Source organism: Lonchura striata, chromosome 3, assembly GCF_050655825.1.
Source record: "Lonchura striata isolate lonStrDom1 chromosome 3, ASM5065582v1, whole genome shotgun sequence".
In the NCBI taxonomy this organism is placed as follows: domain Eukaryota; kingdom Metazoa; phylum Chordata; class Aves; order Passeriformes; family Estrildidae; genus Lonchura; species Lonchura striata.
Window position 1 is genome coordinate 29382201 of NC_140705.1, and position 19531 is coordinate 29401731.

Here is a 19531-nt window from a genome sequence, read left to right on the forward strand (position 1 = left end):
GTTTAGATACTCACTTTTCGATGATGCAACAACATTCATGGATTTTGGCTTTCTGATTCAGAATATATTATAGTTCAGAACTCCTCATACAGAAAGGTGGGCAATGGACATGAACAAGCTAAATATTGTTACGCTGTCTATGGGCAGCAGTGTCAGTGTTCCTGCTGTGCAACCCCAGATTCCTCCCCTTTCTTCCCAAGTAGTGGGAAACAACAACCTCTTTCTGTAGGCCAAGCCTGAAGCTGCTTTTTTAGTCATCTCTACAATTATTTGGATCTTACCCATGCTGGAAGAATGCCCTGCTGAAAATGTGGAAATCTAAAATTGACACTAAAATCAATAATACAGGATGTTGTAAAATGAATTTTTAATAGGATAATTATAGGAAACACTCTTTGGTTTGAAAGTCACAGTGTGTAAACCACAGTTCTTCAGCACTTAAATGATGGGTGGTGCTGTATTTTCGTCTCTCTAGTGTTAACCTTGTGCTCTGTGCTCTTTTTTGTTTCTTGCTTTTTTTTTTTACTTAGAAGGTAGATGTCTCCACTTATGCCAGGTTGATGTAAATGATTTCTTAATATTTTGTAAAAAAATGGTATTATAGCTATGTACAAATGTCCATGGAATATTGGAATGTTACACAGGCAGTTTGTGATCATTGTGTTTGCCAAGATACGCCACTTAAAAATTACTTTGACATACAGAGGAAAAAAAGGGAAAAAATAGTGGTTTTAAATTATATTACCTTAGAGAATTGCCAGGAAGAAAAGTGCATTTTACGTATTCTGCATAATTTGCCATGTTTAGATATGCCCTTCAAAAATTAAACAATTTCATATTCTGGGTTAACCACTGTAGTTACAATGACTAATTAGAAGAAAACAGATTTATTATGGTATTTACTGAATTTGACATGTGGGGCATTTATCTGGCATGTTGGAGGTAGAATATGATATGCTAAAAGCTGCTTCTCTGCTTCTGCATGGGAAATATTCTCTGAAAGAGTTCTCTGAAGTTTTGAGAGGTTAATCATGATATGAAACATAGCTGAATGTTGCATAACTGAGAAATGTATTTTTGTCAGGACTGTTGGGTAAGCAACATGGTTGGTCCTAAGTTGGAAAGTTGCATTTAAGAAATAGTAAAGATTTGTAAATACATAAATATCATTTATGCACATATAGATCATAGACTCCTAGAATCCTAGAATAGTTTGGGCTGGAAGGGACCTTTAAAGGTCATCTAGTCCAACCCCCCCTGCCATAAGAAGGGACATCTTCAGCTAGATCAGGTTACTCAGAGCCCCATCCAACCAGGCCTTGAATGTTTACAGGGAAGGGGCAGCTACCACATTTCAGGTCAACCTTTCACAACCCTCATTGTGAAAAAATTCCTTTCTTATATCTAGTCTGAATCTATCCTGGTTTAGGTTAGAACCATTACCCCTTGTTGTATCACTACAGACTCTAATAAATGTCTGTCCCAATCTTTCCTGTAGGTTTTTAAGTACTGGAAGGACACAATCAGGTCTCCCTAGAGCCTTCTCTTCTCTATGCTGAACAGCCCCAACTATCTCAGACTTTCCTTACAGGAGAAATTCCTCTGATCACTTCATTGCCTTTCTCTGGACCTGCTGCAACAGGTCCATGTCTTTCTGGTGCTGGGGACCTCTGAGCTGAATGCAGCACTCCAGGTGGGGTCTCACCAGAGTGGAGAAGAGAAGTAGAATCTCTTCTCTTGACCTGCTGGCCATGCTGTTTTGAATGCAGCCCAGAATACAGCTGAGTTTCTGGGCTGCAAGCGCACATTACCTGCCCATGTCCAGATTTTCATCCTCCAGGATCCATAGGTCCTGATCTGCAGGGCTGTTCTCAATCCATTCATCCTCAAGCCTATATATATATATGGATTGCCCTGACCCAGTGCAGGACCTTGCACTTGGCCTGGTTGAACCTCATGAGGTTTGCCTGGCCCCGCTTCTTGAGCTTGTAAATATGTTAACATTTATAGTGTTGCTACAATGTTCAGCTTATGCTTAGGTAAGCAATATATCTATCCAAAAGGAAAACATTTAAAACCACTTGAGGCATTACTAGCTTTCTGGATTTTCACATTTTATTTTTAGAAGTATTATGCAGAAATTGCCCCCCTGTGATTGCTTTTTCCCTTCTACAAAGGTTTTAGCAGTAAATAAAATTTTACTAATGCATTAAATAATTCTGTGATAATTTTGGCCAGACAGACCTTATTTGAATCTTTGCCCCAGATTTTTGTTGGAACTATTGAGCTCTTTCTTTCAGGTCTGCCTTTCTAGTAATTTGGTATAAAAAATAATCATATGCATATTCTCTCTATTGAAAGTCTTGGTATGGCTGTCATAAACGATTGTATATATAAAAATACATGGCTGCTTAGTAACAAAGTTCTTGTAAACAGTTTGGTTCATAAAAAATGAGTTTCTGAAATGCAGAGTTTAAGACCAGATCTGCTTTTTTTCTGTTTCCTTTCTTGCTGTCCCTTTGAACCCCTTCTGCTGGTCTTTCTCACTATTGGTGCAGATTAATATACCAAGGATTGATGATGTATATGAAAGCTATAATGTATATGAATAACAGAAGGCAGCACTGAATTTGAAATTATCATGTCAGGGATTAATAAAATCTATACAGAAAAAGAATTGTAAAGGTAAACTTCACTGGAACTCTTGACTATATTATTAAATACATCCTGAGAAATAGTTCCTGTTTCTGCTATCAGACTGAAACAAGACTTCCTAATCTGAAATCAGAAGCATCATCTGCTGTTACAGTGTGGCAGTCATATATTATGTGTAATATTGTCATAAACTGTAAGAAGAGAAGTTTTGGAACCACACCTAGGAGCAAGGGTGAAGAACAGCATCTGTTGACTCTTCACATTCCCTTCTCTGACTGAGCATGGAAACTCTGCTTTGCATCTGCTCTCATTGCAGTGGTTTTTGCTACATCTTACATTTCATTCCTAGCTATGTGTTCTCCAGAAAAGTGATGGAAGTACTCTTTCTCAAAAGCTAATTGCTTCAAAATAATCCTATGGTGGATGAAGCTATAAATTTCTCAAAATACTCAGACAGGCCCATGTAACCTAATCTGATGCTTACCTGTTACCTGGAAAGGCTACAGCTGTGTTTCCTTCTGTCATATACACACCACCTCTTCCAATCAGGTTTTAATGGCAGGTGTCACAAATTGAATGAATAGTGATATACTTATATACTGATATATAAACTAAGAACTCTGCTGAAGTATCTTTCTTATATTACAGAAATATTTTAAAATGAGAAGGAAAAGGAGGTAATACATCCGAATCCATGACCTAGTGTGCTGAAGTTGAAACTGTCCATAATCTATGTATAAGAACTGTGAATTATGTTGAAAAACAAGACTGTATGTGCCCGCATGCAAATATATTTAAATGGAAACACTAATATTGCTACAAGTAATAAACTAGAGTGAAAACGCTGTTAGGTTTTCTTCTATATTCTGAAACTTAGTTCTTTCAATAGAAAAGGAGGAAGGTTTTTGGAGTCTCTTTTTAATAGATATTAATATCCAACTATTACATTTTGAGAAATCAGTAGAACAGGATCATCTGTTAATACTATTCATACAGGCTTTAAACAGGGTTGTAAACTGTAATTCAAAATGTCTGGTTTCTGCACCAGTGGAGACAGGGAGGTATTTATTCAATAAGAGGTGAAAGGCATGTGCATTACCAAATAACATTCTTACAGAACAAATCTATCAAAAATCTGTGTTTTCATAATATTAGTTTATAAGCAGCATATTAAATACTTGAAAAATACTATATTTTTGCAAATGGGTTCTGTCATGACTGTTCTAAATATATGAAGTGCTTGTTTCAGTAAATGATTGCATTTGGATTTTCAGTCTTCTATGTAAAACACCTTTACATTCAGGAAATCTAAACTACTTTGGAATATGACAAGAAAGATTTTTTTTCTTCTAATACATGTACCCAACTGAGAAAATGAGAACATTAAATTATTATTTCCTAACAGACCTTTTGCTTCAAAGTTACGCACAGTTCATTCCTAAGTTTATCTGAAACAGTGAACCTTTGGCGAGATGTCTTTGGAACTGCCAGTCTGCAGAATGACCTCAAAAGCAGCTTGTACTTAAATGATCAGTACATTTATTTACACACATCTCACAGCACTAATGTGCATCAAATGGTGCAGCAGATTATACATATGGTCATTTTGCTGTCCACTGGCTTCCATTCATCAGAAGTAAGGGAAAGAGGAGACCTTTGCATTAAGGTGTAAGGAGCTCTATCATAATCATGCCTGAGTTTGTAACTTTGCTTTTCAGAATCAGTGCAACAGCAGTCCCTCATCAAAGTGAAATCACAGAAGAGTAATAAAACTGACTGAGGTGGCTGTTTCACATTGCTCAAGATGCTCACTTTTTACTCAGCATAGAAGATCTAGTAGTGTCAACTCATTCCCAAGGCCACTTTGCCTTCATCAAAGGCAGACAGAAATAAGAAGGCATCTGTCATGGTTGCCCCAGCTGGGAACTATGCCCCACACAGCCACTTGCTCACTCCCCTCATGGGATGTGGAAGAGAATCAGGAGGGTAAAAGTGAGAAAACTTTCTGGTTGAGATAAAAATAATTTAACAGATAAAGCAAAAGCTGTGCATGTAAGCAAAACAAAATTAGGAATTCATCCACCACTTTCCATGGGCAGGCAGGTGTTCAGACATCCCCAGGAAATTGGGGCTCCATCATGTGTAACAGTGACTTGTAACAAATGCCAATACTCCAAAGGTGTTCCTCCTCCTTCTTGTTCCCACTGCTTTATATATTGAGCATGACATCATGTGTTGGGTATGGAATATCCCTTTGGTAGTTGTCACTGTCCTGACTGTGTCCCCTCACAACTCCTTGTACATCCACAGCCTCCTCATCCCTCATTGGTGGGATGGGGTAGGGAGCAGCAAGTCTTTGACTTTCCAAGCACTGCTTGGCAATAATGAAAACATCCCTGTGTTATCAACTGTTTCCAGCCCAAATCCAAATCAGAGCCCCATGCTGGCTACTGAGAGAAGCATTAACTTTATCCCAGCCAAAACCAGCACAGAATCCATGGGTTTTCTGAGTGGTTTGTTTCAGAACGCAGTCTAACAATATTAGTAGCAATGTACTGTTTTCAGTATACTGTACTTTAGGGCTTTTGGAATACTGACCCTCCTGTGATGTATAAACAGCTGTGCCAGTCATGGCAGTATTTCTTTTGCAGAGAAAGTTTTTACTTAATTCAGCTAGTTTGTTCTGGCAGAGAAGTCTGACTTCTGCACTGAGATTGGTTAATTTTAGACTTAACTTCTTCTATTACCTATAATGGCTTTCTTAAACTTGCTGTTAGGACTATTCAGTCATTATAAAGTTCAGCAGAATCTAGAGTCACCTTTGTATTGGTCACATTCTGTGTAATGGCAACCCACTTGTGATATGCTTAGATATAAATTTATTAGCCAATTCTTATGCCTTTTTCTTGAGCAGCTTGAAATCAGAAGAGAATGGTTGTTCTGTTCCTTAAAAACACTTTTGGGATATTTTTGTCCTTGTACCTTTTAAAGTACCTTATTGCAAATTATCTTTAAGGCATAATTCTTCTTTTTTGTCATGCATGCATCCACTTGCACCTAGATCAGTAAATGTGTTCATGTGTTAAAGTGGTTTACAGACACCAAGGCTCAGAGCAAGAGCCATCGGTTCTTATGGATTATTAGCTCAGTGTGCCTGGCAGGTGTTTTCATATGGAGCTGTAGAATAAAGTCTGTGCAAAGTACTTTTGAAAAAGGGGAAGAATGAACCTTTTCTCTAATGCAAAGTTTATTTATGTACTCTTGAATAAAATAGCAAATCAAGAATAACTTCATGGTGTCTAAAATGCAAATTTTAATTCCAGAGCACAGATGAGTGTATTTTGTCTGATACATGGCTACCAAATTTGGACCTTCTCAGTAAGACATTTATTTAAATTCTTACTAAAAATGTTGGCGTGCAGAGACTCCTGAAAAATGAGTGCTGTGTACTGCTAAGTTGGTGTGGTTGTCCTTAGGGAGGTTTTAAGTGGTATTTTTGTCATTGGTTGTTTTTTTGTTTGGGGTTTGTTTTTTTGGTTTTTTTTTTCTGAAGGACAGGAATGTGCCATCTTCTTCAGGAAAGAGGTCTTTACAAAATCTGAACAATATCACAGTCTGAAAAACATCTCAGAAATGGAGCACATTTTTTATGGTTCTGGGGTAGAAGGGAATAGACAGCTTTAATTTTTCTCATGGTGTTAAGATAGTCATAATTTTCACTTTAAAAGTGATTTTGTTGCTTTTTTAGATGGTCCAGCTGAAGCATCTGTTACAAATGGAGGCACTGCTGTTGCCACAGCACTAAATGATGACCTGGATATTTTTGGCCCAATGATCTCTAATCCTTTACCAGCAGCTGTAGTACCTCCTGCTCAGGTAAAATTTATTTAGTGTTTTTAGTTATATGTATGTGTAAATATGTGCATTCACATGTGTATTTTCCTTCAGATAATTGTTCATTCACACAGAAGGAGTGCACACTTCTCATCACATTTAAGCACCTCATGATTAGAAATGCTTAAACTGTAACACTGATATTTTTCTCACCTCTTCAAGCTTCTGGACTGCTTGGATATAAAAGTAGATGGTGCAGTCTTCCCTTTTGCTTATGCAGCTAAATTGGGTTATGTCCTACCTTGGTGGTAGTAGTAATGTTTTCTTTTCATTTTTATTCCTTGTTCTTGTTCTTTTTTAATAGGTATTGCTGAATATAACTTTATGTTCTCAGGTTATTGGGCATCAAGTCATCCTTTTAAAGACTTCTTATTGCCTTGCAATGCTGATATTTACAAAAGGCTGCAGTAGATACTTCTCTCTTAGACCTGCTAAAAATTTGGTGTCTGAGGTTTCATACTCAAAATCAAGAACAGATATCAAGAAAAATTTATATTGCTACGGGTGCTGATCTGTCTTTTGTATCATCTTGGGACTTGTATGTCTTACTATCTTAAGGGAGAATAGCATAACTCCTACATCTGATCTGCTCCTTCTTATAGCTGTGATAGTTTGGAAGCAAACCCATCACCATGCCTGTTGCTAGACTGGAGAGGCAGCTTTGGGACACACAAAGAAACTGCTTGAAGCTGCAGCTCTCCTGAAGTAGCTGTACAACTCGAAGAGCAATGTTTTTTGGTAATGGACATGTGCAGAGTTCCTTAACCCAGACTTTCTTCTGGAGTAGTGCTGGGCTAACTTCCCCGTCTGGGGCATTTTGTTAAGGTCATTTAGAAGCTTTGTTTTGTGTAGGGCTTTCTGTCTCGCTTTGCTGAACCAGGAAGAATTATGTGTATTCTTGAATTTATGATTTTGGGACATGTGATCTGTGCTCTCTTCATCCTTTAGTTTTCATAGTGTGTACTAGGGATAATGATGAAAAGGAGTTCTGAGTGCCTTAAAGCATATACGTGTTATTCAACAGATTTTGTTATCCTTTACTCTCCCTTTCCCTGCTTGCTGCTGAGGGCTGACTTTGTGCAACATGCTAGTGAGAGTTTCAGAGACTGAAACCACATTTCTTTTTAAGCATAGTGCTACAGATAGAGCAAACTTTCCACCATGCATTAAGCTATTCATAAACAGTGTGGGAAATAACATGTGTATTTGCATTAGATTTGGATGTGTTAGCTGAAATTGCAAAGGAAATTGTTGGTGTAGATTTTCTTATCTCTTCTGGAAGTCTCCCGTCAAAGTACCAGGAAGAGCAATACTGGAGTGCTTGTTGTCTGCTACTCTAATGCCTTATGCCAAAATTGATCCCTGTAGAGCTAGATGTGAAAAGTAGTAACTGATTTCTAGCTTCCTTTAGTTTTAATTTGTTACATTTCGGTGTAGACTGAGCAAATTTAAATCTAGAATTGTGAAGTTTTCACTTGCCCTCAAAATAAACAGGCCAATGGTAGTATTGTACATAATGGGTAGCACTGAATTCTGGTTTCCCCCCTTTCCAGCCGTTCTGAAGCTGGAAATGATGACTGCTGTATGTAGTGACTGTGTGCCCAGGAGAAAAGAGAAGCCTGAGAAAGAAGAGAAAAGCCTTTTGTTTCTGTTCCTTGAACATGTGATGTAATCTGCTGGTTAAATAATTATTTAGCTAAGGAATGCAGGAAATCAAAAAGAAGGCTAAATATTTATGATTGAAAAAAAGCAAAGTGAAGTGTGATACCTTAGGTGATGATGACTAGTGATGGGTTAAATAATGAAGTAGCTGCTAAAGCATACTGAATTCTATGTATATATAACATTTTAAATGCATTTCTGTGATAAAGACTTGGTCACTGGACCTTTTGTGAGAGGAATATTTTGACATGTTGTTCATATTTGTGCTAGTTTCTAGACTAAGTATGGTACTTACTAAATTGATTAAAAAGTGGTAGAAAGGACAGTATTATTCTCAATATCTGGTATCACCTTTTTTACATACTAGAGAGCATGAATATATTCACGTGCTGTAAACAAACCTGTCCAGATTTGTAGTGACATTTTTCTTTCTTCCGAGTGCTGTAATCTGGAGGAACAAACAGAACTTTAAACAAGCATGTTTTTATCAAGCATATGATCCTTATGGTGTACTGCAAGATTTAATTCTTAGTTATCTTCCATTTTTAATCAGTAATCTCAGAGAAAATGTAATGTAATCAGATAACCTACAGATAAGAGGCAGGAAAACAGGTAGGTAGCAGAAGACAAGTTTCTAATGGTGATTACGTGGGTTGCTTACTAAAGTGGGGCAAAGAGAATATGATTCTGTTTTTCTTCAGGATTATCAAGACCTTGCATGCGTTCTGTTTCAGGATAGTGGTGTCTAGTCTGAGAACTGAGACTGGGGAGAAGTTGCCTCTCATTTGGCAGTGCTATAAGTATTTTGTAAGATCTTTCACCTTGCAACATGGATAAAAGTTGTATGGGATTCAGAGAAGAGTTAGGAGAATATAGGATGCCTTATTATGAGAGGGTTTAAGAGCTTGGTCTATTTAAATTTCTTGAAGTAAATAAGAAGTGTGATTATGATGTGAAATTATTTTGTGCGAGGCTGTAATTGGTGAAATGGGCATGAACTCAGATCAGCAGTTGAGTAACCCTAACATTCAGTTCCTGTGCTTGAAATTGGAAAATTTAAAGTAGAAGTCTATGGCCAATCTCTAGCTTGAACTTGTTGAACTATTAACAGAATGTATTGAAATTTTAAAAAATTAAGTAGAAGAAGGGAATGAAATGTGGAATAGCATGACTTTCTTTCTCTCTGAGATATTTATCATTATGTTCTGCATTTTAGGTGTGTCTGAGGTGCCACAGAGGGATTTGAGAGCTTTTCTTCTGAAAAAGAAGGGAATTTATTGGTGCTCCTCAAACTGATCTGTATGACCCTTGAGTTTTCACACGATTGCTTTTCTTCTCCATTTTAACCTGAAAGGCAGCATTTAATGCTAGATACACTCTGTTTTATGGCACTGTGGAGCACAGAAATGTCTGTTTGAATGTTTTGTTATGAGACTGAAACATCATGATGTCTGCAAAACTTGGGATTTATGTCCATTGTCATAGCCAAGACATATTTTTCAAGTGAAAACAGAAGTATTTGTTTCTTCTTTTTCAAATGTGTCTTGAGCATTGATGATCATGAGTACTTTGACTCTGCTTTCAGATACGTGTCTTTATCACAGTTCTTAAAAACATTTAAAATACTTCTTCCCACTGTTCTGTACAGCTCGATGCTATTATGCAAACTGTTGAATTTTTAAAGGAACTGGTAAAGAACAATATGTGACAGAGTAATTTAGTATTTTATAGAATTTTGCCTATTTGGAAACTCAGGGGGGTTTAAAAAGAGTTACCTTAAGCAGCTCCTACAGTAGAACTAGATAAAAGGCATGTGCTATAAATTATGCATTATTCATGGGCACAGAAAAGAAAGAAGAACATTTAATATGTTTAATGATGTTTTTTCATGTAAAGTAGGCATAGCTAAATTGTATTTAGAATTAGAATTAGAATAGGGTTTGTTGCCAAATATTGTATAGGAACTGAGCAAAAGTCTATCATTTTTATATATATTTAAAACTATTTCCTAAATTGTTTTAGCCAGATGTTAATTTCAAATTTTGTATGGTATATCTTCCAGCAAAAGTGTGATCTTCTTTCTTCAGTGAAATTTGTAGGGAGTAAGAGAAGGGGAGAACTGTGAGGTATTAAGTTTGGAAGTATTAATTCAGTGAAATATTTAATATATGTCTTTCTCCAAGCAGGAAACTCAAATCAACTTAAACCTTCTTGGATTTTGTGTGTGTGGTGGGGAGGGGCCTGATTTGAATTGTACTGTGTTGAGTAAGAGCTGAGAATCAGTTCAGTGGCTACAAAAGTGTATTTTCATAGAGATGATGTATGTTTTTCATGATTCATATCTGAAAAACTTTGGTGGCATATTTTGGATAAAGAGATGTTCATAAATACTCATTTTTCCCTGAGGTCAGGTGTGTTTTGCCTCAGCATGGTTGCCATAAATTGACAGACAAGCTTCAACTTATTAATGAATTGTGGTGATGTTAATGTGTCAAAGTCCTCAGCTTTTATGTAAAAATGTGTTGTTTCAGAAATTTGCTTTATCATGAGTGTTATTTAAGCAGGGCAGGACTCTGGAGAGCTATGTAGTCCTATTCCAATATGATCAGCTGAAATGCTTGTAGCTTGTGCTTATGTGTGCTTTACCCCTGTCTATATTTTCTGGTATCTAAAAGCAAAAGTTTCATTCCTTCAAATGGAGTTAGAGCAATTCCAAATGTGACTCAGGGCAATAAGCTGAGAGCAGGCCTGCCCAGAGGGACTTGCTGGGGGCTGGTGGGTGCAGATCTGAGTGTGAGCTGACAATTTGCACTTCCAGCCTAGAAGCCCAACAGTATCCTGGGCTGCATCAGGAGAAGTGTGACCAGCAGGTCAAGGGAGGTGATTCTCCAACAATGCTACACTATCATGAGAGCCCTTCCTGCAGTGCTGCATCCAAGTCTGGGGCTTCCAACATAGGAAGGACATGTTGGAGCGGGTCCAAAGGGAAAGATGCTTAGAGGGATGGAGCAAAGATGCTCAGAGGGATGGAGCACTGGTCCTATGAAGTGAAGCTGAGATAGTTGGGGTTGTTCAGCCTGGAGGAGAAGATTCTGGAGACACCTTGCAGTGATCTTTCAGTATCTGAAGGTGGACTACAGGAAAGATGGGGAAGACTCCTTTTTAGGGTGTCTATTGACAGGATGAAGGAAAATGGTTTCCAATTGAACAAGGATAGGTTTAGATTAAATATTAGGAGGAAGTTCTTTACTGTTAGGGTGGTGAGACTCTGAAACTGCCTAGAGCAGTTCTGGATGCCCCCATCCTTGGGAGTGTTCAAAGCCAGATTGGACAGGACTCTTGAGTATCTGGTGACCTGCCCATGTCAAGGGGTTGGAACTTGATGATTTTTAAGATCCCTTCCAACCCAAACCATTTATGAATCCATGACTATACTCTCTTAGGTGCTTTAAATGCCTTAGGTAGAGCACAGTGGAAGAGCAGGCATCATACTCCAGGATCAGAAGGAGTCAGGTCAACAGACTCTAGAGGAAAAAAAATGTATTTTGAGTTCTAGAGAAGTGAAATCTGAAAAAGGAGTTGAAAATGGGACTGCAGGGAAGATAAATGTTTTCAAGCCAAGACAAGGATGATTGCAAAGGAAGCATATTGCTTGTTGTGAGTACTGGACACACAGCAAAAAATAAAGTTTAATTTTTAATCTTATTGTAAGGTTAATTATATTCTTGGATATGATCTGAGAAAGTGATAGAAATCTTAACCGTTTTCAGATATTGTTGATAATTCCTAGAAGCAAGAAAACAGATGAAATTTAGTGTTTTTCTTTGTGAACTGAATATAGTTGTGTGCTCATTTCCTCATTAGTTATTAACAGGAAATAACAGTTGATTATTTTTAATGGAACTGGGTAGATGTCTAAAAACAAAATATGCAAAATCAAACCAGGAAGAGTTGAAATAAACATCAAGCCCATTTACAGTGTGAAGATAAAAAGGGTAAGAATTGTATATAGAATTTAAGACCTTAATAATATACTTAATACCTTGCTTACATAAGAATAATTGTGTGCTAGACTGTATTTTCCCTATGCAAATAGCTCTTCCTGTCAGCAGGGAGAAATTGAAAATGTTGTGTGGGGCTATTATTTATGACCATACAAATGGAAAGCAGTAGAGGCCTTGCTTTTCCACGGGCTATCCCTTTTTTCCTAGATACCAGCCACAGCCAGAAACATGCTGATAGCAGGAAAGTGCACATGTGCTTTTTTCTCTCTTCCGGTCCTTCTCTCAACTCCATGTGTCCCACTCCCCTCTTTCATTTTGTCTGTTGCCATCTCTCTTTCAATTTGTAGGAAAAATTCTGTTGCACTGATATAATGAAACTGCTTATAAGTATGATCCTTAAGCAGCTGATGAGCATTAGATTTAGCAAAATGACTCTCTGAGAGCACTGTGTGTAGGAAAATGATTATATGAATGCCAGGTGTGTTTTTATAAAGGTCTTGGGTAGCATGACAATGTTAGAGATAGAAAAATCATGTTAATGTTGGTTGTTTCTTAACTTAGATGCCACCTGATGTTTTCTTGCCATGTATTTTGCATTACCTTCCATATTTTCAGCTGATGAACACTTCAGGGAGTGCTTGTCCAGTGCTTTGACTCCTTGGAGGATCTTCCAAAACCAAACTGAATGAAGAGACATTAAATGAACATTTAATCTTAGGTTGTAAACATAACATGATCAGACCTCCAGGCTTCCAGCTCTGCCTTCCAGAGAAAAGCAAACTCTTTCCTTGCTGCCTGCAGCCCTCTCTCTGTTCACCCACTTGCAGTGCTCCTGTGTCCTCCTCCCTGCAGGCTGCTGGGCAGGGCTGTCACACAGGGGCTGTCCTAGGCAGGCACCGCGGGAGATCCGTGCCAGCAGGGACCCATTCAGTAATGGGCCTTCCTGCATGTGTGCACAGGAAAACAAGTACTGCTCTTCAGGGTGGGCTTTTACCTGAATGTATTGTTAAATCTGATTCTGGTATTTTTAAAGACTGGTTGTCACACTGATAAAAAATTTTCTCAAACAGGGCTTCCTACTAGCCACTTAAATAAAAATTTATTTGCTTTGCAATCAGAAAATGTTGTGAGAAGGAAGAGTGTGGGATGATTATGTTGCAGAGGAAGAAATTTTTTTTAGTATGTACAGAAAAAAATGGAAACTTTAATTGTACACTGGCCAGAGTGGTTTCATAGCTATTTTTCTGTTTGCTTTCTCTCTGTAGTGCTGTCAGTCCACTCTTGGTTGCCCACTAAGTCCTACTGACTTTGGCCTAAATTGGCTGTAGTATAAATGCAGGTTTTTCACTTTCCAGAAAGTTCCCATTTTTTTTGTTTTTTTTTCTCTTCTCTTTCTACAGCAGTTTTGGAAACTTTTCATCATCAACTGTGTGAATGTGCAGTCCTTTTTCTTGCTGGTTTCTTGCAAATTTAGCTGGTAATAGAATTGTTCTGGTTTTTTTTTTTGTTTTGTTTTTTTTCCCCTAAACTATGGCACTACCTTGTGCTAGAGGCTTTAGCACTTTAGAAGTCATACCCTTAATGTGTTTTTTGAAGCAGCATATTGAATATATGCATTGTGGTGTTTGTAAAAAATCCACTGTGGCCATGGTGGACTTTTCAGGGCTTAGTCAGCAGCATACCAGCAAAAGCAGAAGATCTGAGACAGTTGCTTTAAGGAAGATTATAGGGGTGTTCCATATCTGTATTTTGTGGTGTCCTTTGTCTGTCTGCTAAACTTGGGTATGGGGATCTCAATGAACAGACTTGATTACATGTTGAATTCATTGACAGTGGTATTCTAAGGAAGATTTTCCTTTAGTCTGGAGAAGAGTTGAAATTCATGCAAGCTGTGGGTGCAGTAGGTATATGCTAAGCAGATGAGGATCACTTAGCTGGACTAAATTAGGGCCATAGTTTAAGTATGATTTGCAGTCCAGGCTCTTTTTCATTGTGCATGCAGTTGATTTGCATTAGAAGTTCCCAATGGTAACAGGATGAGTTGTGTATTTTAAGGAATATAACAAGAACCTATGTATTGCCTGGTTCCCCCATGTGGAACTGTATGGGTATGAACAGCAATATAACTAAGTATGAACAGCACTAAGAGACTGGATGTAATTTGCTTATAAAACATTCTATTGCAAGAGCAGTACAAAGCCTGCTAGCCTGCCTGTATTTCAGTCTTTTATTTGTAGATTGCAGTAAGTTTTAGATAAGTATGCTTTCTCAATAAGTGAAACGTGCTTAAAGTACTCTAAGCCAATTATAAACAATGTATTTTAGAAATTTTATTACTTGAAGTAGATAACCAAAATTTTGCCTTTTCTCCAAAGATACATTTCAAAGCACTTAATCTTTTGTTTTAGCTCTTCTCAAATCTATTCTGCCTATGGGAGGATTAATGAGATGTGAATTTTAATCTCCTTATTGATTTCCTAATTATTTTTCATAATCTAACTCCAGCTCTTGATTTATGCTTCTCACTGATGAAAAACATAGAAGCAACAAGAATGAATAATCTGTATGTATACGCCCTGAAGCTGGTTGAGGATTTAGGGTTTTTTTTATGACCTCCATCTGGTCTGATGGTCTTTCCATATTGCCTGTACTGCTTTTTTCTGTCTTTAGTCATACCACATATTTTTAAATTCTCATTTACTTAAATTTAGTTTCTGTAAATTAATGAGGTTTTATTAAGTTGAGGGGCAAGGCTGTACAGCAAATAGTTAGCATCATCTTTTGCTGGTTTCATTTCATACTCTGTCTTGTCTTTTATTTCCCAGAGCACTTCCACTAAACCAGCAGCTGCCACCTTGTCTGGAGCAGCCGGGGATCTTGATCTATTTACTGAGCAAACAACAAAATCCGAAGAGTCAGCGAAGAAACAACTCTCCAAAGACTCCATTTTATCACTGTATGGCACAGCAACAATGCAGCAGCAAAATGCTCCTGGTAAATAATGTTGTGAAGGTTTCTGTGCAGTCCTATCTTAATCTTTATCTAGAAAAGTTACCTTCTACAAGTATAAAGCTAAGGTTAGATACCTGCTAACTATATTAAAATTAAGGTTTTTATTTTCAGCTTTTAAAAAACTGAGAAAAATTACTGAAATGTAATATGGATGCTAAAGAAAAACATAGATGTGATTTTAATTTATTTATAGCTGTTCTAATTATCAAGTGTACAACTTACTAAAAGATTTGTAAAGTCTGATTCTGCCATGCCAATAATCAGTGAGGGTCTGAGTCTCCAGTGTGCAGGCAGCAGTCTGTCAGGATCCCTGCAGAACTGTCAGAGCTTTGGTTTAGCTGTGTTTGTGTGAACACAAAGACCTCCAATACAGCAGTTGAAAGATTTTGGTTCATCACGGAGATGCCAGAATTTCTTAGCAGTTAATCTCGTGGTGAGTTTCTTTCTTTTGAGAATTTTAAAGTAATGTTTTGCTTTTACCAGAAGCTAAATTGGCAGCACTGACATACAGATGGACAAAGTTATCCTTAAAATTATTTTGGTGCATTTCTGACTTATGGGATGGGGGTGGAAAATCATAAGACTTCTGCTGAAATCTTCTTTTCTCTGGTACAGGTATGTTCATGGGGTCATCTTCTATGCCATTTACCACACAACCATCACACTTTCAAGGCTTTCCAGCCATGGGAGTTCCTGTGCCAGCAGCAACTGGGATGATGGGAAACATGATGGGGCAGTCAGTGCCAGTGATGGGACAAAGCACAGGTGTGATGGTAGGAGTGGGAGTGCCCAATGGATTTACTGGTACTGCACCAACTGGTGTGATGGGACTTCCTCAAACTGTCGTTGGACCTCAAGGTGGAATGGTGGGACAGATGGTCACACCACCACAAAATAAGTATGGATTGCAACAAAACCAACAAGCTCAATGGAACCTCTCTCAGGTAAAGACTGGCGATTCCCAGACAAGAGTGCTTTAGGAAGAGTGATGCTTTTCAGATAGAAATTGTGTGGCTGTAGGAGAAAGGTTAAGTGTAGCCAAGTTAAAGACTACTGGACTATGAACTGCTCAGAGGCACATGTTAACAAACCAGTGAATAGTTGAATGAAAGGTAACTGATGTGAAAACAGAGAATATTTTCGCCAAGGTAGACCAAACTCAGTACTCTGAGCTCTTCTCTCATGGCTCTTCTACTCATAGCTCTTCTCAATCTGTCATCAGAGCCAGCCTAGTAAAAAAGCTTAGCTCAGGTAGTTACAAAATTTGGAAATGAAACACAGCCTTATAAGTAAAAGCAGAATTTAACTACTTGGAGATAACCATTAACAATTAATACTTTCCTTCACAGATTTCAGAATAAATTTTGGTGGAATGTGAAGTGCTTTCTGCTCTTAACATTTTCCTGCAGATAATTTGCTTAGGTGCATCTGTTATTTATCTGTAGCATTTCCATCCAATATATTAAACATGTTTCAAAGGTTCTCTAGATGGGTTAATGTACATGTAGTACTGTATTTGTGCATTTTCCAAGGAAACATCTTGAAATCAAGTATTTGAGCGTTTATTGGGGCAGGGTGAGGCAGAGGGATCAGACTTAAATCATTCCTTGGAGTTCAGCATGGATGATAGCAACTATTTTTTCATACTATTGTTTGTATTATGATAACAGTACAATAATTCCATGCTGCTTACTTAGAAACAAAGGAAGAGAACCTTAGTGGCTGACTTAAATTGGATGATATGATACTGTTCTGCTCCATCTTACAATATGAACATTTCTGAAGGTAAACAGCATTTTCTACATTGATAAAACAGCCCCTGTTTGAAAATAGAGACTGTCATTCTTCGAAAAGTAATTCTTAAAGGTGAGAATTTCAAAATGTCAGATCAAAAAAATCTGTGGATATACTGGTGGCAGTCTTTTCATAGGTAGCTAGCTTTAAAAAGACCCATATCAGCTTTTAAATTAAAATCTTACCTCTTATCAATTCCATGTTAAAACCTGGCTCCTTGAACAAGCTCTTCTCATGTTCTCATACCCCTTGCACATCAGATGTTGTCAGTATGATGACATTCCACAGTCTGCAGAACTCTGATCTAAACTTTGACTCTAGTTGAAAGCGGGAGAGCTTGCTTTACCAGACTAACATGTTTTATATAGTCTGCTGGTTAAGAATTCTACTCCAGAAGAGGTGAACCACTGGGTAAAGCATGTTTTTATCAGCCTTTTTTGTATTTCGAAGTTCAGTGGTGGCTTGTTTTCTGCAGATACACAGTTCTGTGTGAAAGCACATGGAACTGAATTTTACCCTGAAATACTGGTTTGCAATTTACTTGAATTTTTCACCTCTGTTTCAGTTCAATTTTGCAGCCTGGTATTGTTCACCCATGTTTAAATGAACTCTGATTTTTACCTAGTGCTGCCTTTAGTTTGAATCAAATGTTACTTATCCAACATCTCTTTTCATTTGCTCTGATTATTAATTGCTCCAAAACCTTTTCTGCTCTTAATTTTGACATTGAGTACTTAAAATTACAGTGACTAGATATTTGTAAAGACTAAAAATAATTTTGCAGCAGCCCTGAAGTGAATGTGCTGAATTTTGAATTCCTTCCCACCTTTAACTAGATGTTAAATTCATGTGAATTTAATTTGATGTGGATTATTTTACTTGTTTTCTAAAAAATTACAGTATCTTGAGTAGATTCTTTAGCAAGGATGGTAATACTCAAGTTTATAAATCCACCTCATTCTTTGTTGATTGTCACCTAAATGGACAATTTCTGTAAAAACTGATGTAGTCAAGATTATGAAGTCTCCAAAGAAATGTTGCTGGAAGAAAAAAAATCTGGAGCTGCAAGTGCAGACAAGACTATATTACTGCCTTTGCTGTTTCTTTATCACAGTTACAACAGTTTTGTTCATTATCTTTGAAACTGTGAAAGCAAACTTTTACCAACCAGCCACACTGGCCACCTCTTTCACATGCTGTCAGTTCTCATGTGACACATACACCAAGTGCTGCAGCCCATCAACTGATGTATGGTAGTATGAGAAAAAGCTTAGAAACTAAGATGGAGTCAATATTTTTATTTAATGAGAAAAAATTTTAAGGGAAATGTAACTGGGTTGATGGTTGGAGACAGGACTGCTTTTGGCAAGCAGCATGCTGAGATTCAGTGCCAGTGTTAACCAGGCTTGTGCGTGTGTGTGTGCTTTGCAGATGAATCAGCAAATGGCTGGAATGAACCTCAGCAGTTCCAGCAACGTGATGGGCTTTGGCCAGCCCCCCAGCACAGCCGCAGGATGGACTGGAAGTTCCTCTGGCCAGACTCTCAGCACACAACTGTGGAAATGAAAGTTGCAATAGAAATCTTTCCCAGAACAGCCACCTAACATTCCGTGTTCAAATACATTTACTTTTGCTGTTCCTTCCATGTACATATCTATTCTTTTTCTTTTCCCCAGCTGTTCAGATTAAGAATATAACTGACTGACCGTGTTGTGGTCTATATTGATTTAAATTTGATGTAGTGAAAAGCAGATCAAATATATTTATACATCATTGGAAGCATTTTCATACAATGCATATGATTTCATAGACCATATTAAGAAGCTGCTTAACCACATACTGATTTTTTCCCTCAAAATTCTAGATCAAATGTTTGCATATAAGGGATGTAGCTATCATGTTAGTAATATCCAAAAATATGAACCCCAACCCCCCAAAATTACCCAGTAATCCTGTAGAAGGTACTGTATGAACAAATGTTTAATCATATATAAATAGAATGTAAATGTATCACTGAGAAATGTTTTCTAGTGTATCAAACAAATTTTGTTTCATCATACATTTCACTGTGATGTTGTTATGGTGTGCATAACAGGGAATGTGGTTATTGAAAGAAAGATAAACCTGGATGTTACTGTAGTTCTACAAATCAATAGTTTATTATTTTAAAGATAAGCATTTGATGCATTTGAGTTTCCTGTGGTAAAGTCTCTGACCTGGCTCAGGAGGCAGGCACACAGTGTTAAAAGAGAACTGACACCACAATATGCATTCAAGGTAACTCAGTGTGAACAGATATATTTTGTCTTGCAGAGAGATCCAGGTTTATGACAGTGATTGTGTTTACATTTTATGGTGCCTCGTAATGATAAAAATGTTATTTCCCTATATTAAAAGGATAAATCCATAAATGATTGTGGGTTTTTTATTTCATTGTTGTATGACCTGTTTGCTACTTTTAATGAAGTAAAACATGTTCAGTTTGGAGGATCCATTTATACAGATATTTA

At 37.4% G+C, this 19531-nt stretch overlaps 1 protein-coding gene across 11 annotated transcripts in view; it reads left to right on the forward strand.

Moving 5' to 3' along the window:
* SMAP1 (small ArfGAP 1) overlaps positions 1-19432 on the forward strand; it is a 91287-nt gene extending 71855 nt beyond the window's left edge. For all 11 annotated transcript variants that reach the window (XM_085576393.1, XM_085576394.1, XM_031504418.3 and 8 more), the window contains 4 exons: positions 6404-6531; positions 15041-15209; positions 15843-16171; positions 18453-19432. In XM_085576393.1, the coding sequence (XP_085432519.1) occupies positions 6404-6531; positions 15041-15209; positions 15843-16171; positions 18453-18587 (761 nt within the window). In that variant the 3' untranslated portion in view covers positions 18588-19432. The remainder of the gene's footprint in view (positions 1-6403; positions 6532-15040; positions 15210-15842; positions 16172-18452) is intronic.
* The last annotated feature ends 99 nt before the right edge of the window (positions 19433-19531 follow it).